Raw genomic sequence first — 3,511 nt, 5'->3', positions numbered from 1 at the left:
GGCCCGCGTACCGCAAAAAAAAAAAAAAAAAAAAAAAAAAAAGAAGCAGAGAAATGGGGCAGACATGGGAGGCGAGTGTGCGATCAAGGAAGGAGTTTTTCAAGGCTAGGAGCTTTTAGACCACGTGTGTATGCTGGTCAGAATAATCCAGGAGAGGGAGGAAACTGATGATGCAGAAGGAAGAGAGAAGGGACAGTGGGGGTGGGAAGTCCTTAATGGCATCGAGGGGTGTGGGCTTGAGCGCACAGGTGGAGGGCTGGCCTTGGGCAGGAGCAGGAAGGTTCCCTCTGAGGAAGGAGGAGGGTCAGGTGAGTGATAGGAGCCTTAAGGAGTTTTCTTCCCATGGCTTCTGTTTTTCCAGAGAAATAGGAAGCAGTGTCATCAGCTGAGAGTGAAGAGTGGGGAGCGGGTGCTGGGGTTCGAGGAGAGAAGAGAAGGTGTAAGTTCATCATCCTGGGGCTTTGGAGAGAGAATGGAGTGTGGTAGGCTTGCCAGGCAGTATCAGGACCCCCTTGAGGTGAGCAGCGTGAATTTAAAGTGATATCAGTAAGGGTGGCTGAATGTTTTGTTTTCCAGCCACTCCAAGTGTGCAGTTGGGGAGAAGATGGAGCCTGGAATTTAATCAGGATTGGGGCCTTGCCAGGCAAGTCTGATAAAGCCAGAGAGGGGCAAGAGGGCTGAGCTGTAGGCAAGGCAGTGGTTGACATGATGGCCCAGACAATCAGGCCAGGTAAAGAGGGAAGTGAGGATGGGGTCGGGGAGGGGTGAGGAGCCCTGAAAAAGTGGTAGGATTGATAGATTTTAGGAGCGATTACTGACGTACTAGAGAAAGTTGAAAACATGGAAGGTGGTGGGCAGATGATGGCATATAGAAATGGAGGTTACCCAGGGGATACAGACAAGCCCTAGGACGTGAACCATGGAGTGGTCCTGAGGTAGGGTTTACAGACCAGTGGTGGTTTTACTATTATCTGAAACATATCAACTCCACCTGCTGAATCAGAGGTCCAATGATTATGTGCTAACAGCTCTATGAGTACATGGCAGAGGCAGAATTTGAACCCAGGTCTTCTGCCTCTAGGTCCAGCACGTTTCCGGATACATCCCCACTGCTCCTATGAGTAACACTATCAAGGTGTTCCATTCCTCACAATCATTTGAAGTGACAGATAGCAATCACTGCTTTTCAAAGATTTGCATATATTTCCCAAAGGAGACTCGGGGTGCTGCTGCTAGAAGAACCAGGAATGAATGCTGTGCAAGCAAAAGAACGAGGTGTCCCGGTCCCCAGCCTGCACCTACTTCCTCCTCCACCTCACCCAACCCCTCCCTGTGGCAGACCCAGGGCTCTTTGCCTTGGGGTAGTTGTGTCCCCTTTAAGAAGCTGATGAGAGCCCCGACTGCCCTCAGCCCACACACCAGCCAGCTCCGTTATGGTGACCTGCAGCCCCATCGTCGTGATTAGTGATAATGAACCAGGTTATGACCTGGATTTATTTTGTATACCTAATCATTATGCTGAGGATTTGGAAAAGGTGTTTATTCCTCATGGACTAATTATGGACAGAACTGAACGGCTTGCTCGAGATGTGATGGAGGAGATGGGAGGCCATCACATCGTGGCCCTTTGTGTGCTCAAGGGGGGCTATAAATTCTTTGCTGACCTGCTGGGTTACATCAAAGCACTGAACAGAAATAGCGACAGATCCATTCCTATGACGGTAGATTTTATCAGACTGAAGAGCTACTGTAATGACCAGTCAACAGGTGACATAAAAGTAATTGGTGGAGAGACTTCCCTGGTGGCGCAGTGGTTAAGAATCCGCCTGCCAATGCAGGGGACACGGGTTCGAGCCCTGGTCTGGGAAGATCCCACATGCCGCGGAGCAACTAAGCCCGTGCTCCACAACTACTGAGCCTGCGCTCTACAGCCCACGAGCCACAACTACTAAGCCCGCGTGCCACAACTACTGAGGCCGAAGCACCTAGATAGACCCCATGCGCCGCAACAAGAGAAGCCACCGCAATGAGAAGCCCACGCACCATAACAAAGAGTAGCTCCGCTCGCCGCAACTAGAGAAAGCCCGCGTGCAGCAGCAAAGACCCAACGCAGCCAAATAAATAAATAAATAATTTTTTTAAAAAGGTAATTGGTGGAGATGATCTCTCAACTTTGACTGGAAAGAATATCTTGATTGTTGAAGGTATCATTGACACTGACAAAACAATGCAAACCTTGCTTCCCTTGGTCGAACAGCATAATCCAAAGATGGTCAAGGTTGCAAGTTTGCTGGTGAAAAGGACCCCTCAAAGTGTTGGATATAGACCAGACTTTGTTGCATTTGAAATTCCAGGCAAGTTTTTTGTAGGATATGCCCTTGACTATAATGAATACTTCAGGAATTTGAATCATGTTTATGTCATCAGTGAAACTAGAAAAGCAAAATACAAAGCCTAAGATGAGAGTTCAAGTTGAGTTTAGAACCATCTGGAGTCCCATTGAAATCACCGGTAAAATTATCAAATGTTCTAGTTCTGTGGCCAGCTGTTTAGTAGAGCTTATTGTATGTATCTTCTAAGAATTTTATCTGTTTTGTATTCTAGAAACATCAGTTGCTGCATTCCTGAACTCTTTATTTGCACGATGAGCCTATAGACTATCAGTTCCCTTTTAGTAGATTGCTGTTTGACTCGTGAATGAAAAATCCCTTAAACCACATCACTATTGAATGAAAATATTGAAATTGTATCTGTAAGAAACATTTAAAGCAAAGAATATATTAGTTTTTAAATTGGTATTTTAATTTTATATATTCAGGAAAGAACAGAAGTGATTGAATATTGTTCATTATACCACTGTGTGCTTAGAAAAGTAAGAAGCAGTCAGTTTCATATCAGTGACAGCATTTAGAGGTATCATTATGTTGGACATAAAACATATGTCCTGGAATTATTTTAGTAGGTTTCAGTAGTATTAACTGTATTTTCCCACTGGTTCAGATTATTTCCAGTGAATCTTTGTCAACAGTTCCTTTTAAATACGGATCGATAAGTTCCAAAAACCTGCCACTTTTTTGAGTCTTCAATGTAAGATCCTTAAAATAAAGGCTGTCTCTTTAAAAGAAAAAAAAAGCAGCTGATGAGAAAAAAAAAATGCATTTGCACGCCCAGTCACAAATATGCTCACAGGCTTGGTAGGGAGTAAGGGCTCAATAAAAACTTCTCAAATGAATGAATGGTTGGAATTCCAGGGGTCTCACTTGCTCTCTTGGGGTTAAGAACTTGTGTTAACACACCAGTTCCTGCACACTGTGTGTGCAGGAACCTCTATTCTACTGTAAACAGGGACCCCTTTGATTAGGTAGAGCACCTCTTCTTCTTTGCAAGCCTCTGAAGGGTGGCTGCCCATTTCCTGCTCCCAGTCGCGTCCAGCCTCCCAGCGGTGGAGGTAGCACCATCCTGCCCTCTTCCTCCTTCATTCAACCCCCATCTTCCCTGGAGGCTGGCTGTT

General features: G+C 45.6%; 1 protein-coding gene across 2 annotated transcripts in view; it reads left to right on the top strand.

The window, feature by feature from the left end:
• LOC102992058 (hypoxanthine-guanine phosphoribosyltransferase-like) overlaps window positions 1-3,292 on the top strand; it is a 7,691-nt gene extending 4,399 nt beyond the window's left edge. The window contains exons 2-3 of one of the 2 annotated variants that reach the window (XM_007117444.3): window positions 1,082-1,778; window positions 2,147-2,594. In XM_007117444.3, coding sequence (XP_007117506.1) covers window positions 1,434-1,778; window positions 2,147-2,458 — 657 coding nt within the window. In that variant the 5' untranslated portion in view covers window positions 1,082-1,433 and the 3' untranslated portion in view covers window positions 2,459-2,594. The other variant, XR_008616436.1, reaches the window with a different exon arrangement.
• Window positions 3,293-3,511: the final 219 nt, after the last annotated feature.

This window comes from Physeter macrocephalus, chromosome 3, assembly GCF_002837175.3.
Source record: "Physeter macrocephalus isolate SW-GA chromosome 3, ASM283717v5, whole genome shotgun sequence".
Lineage (NCBI taxonomy): Eukaryota > Metazoa > Chordata > Mammalia > Artiodactyla > Physeteridae > Physeter > Physeter macrocephalus.
Note: the sequence above shows the minus strand (reverse complement) of the source record. Positions and strands in the feature narration are given on the sequence as shown.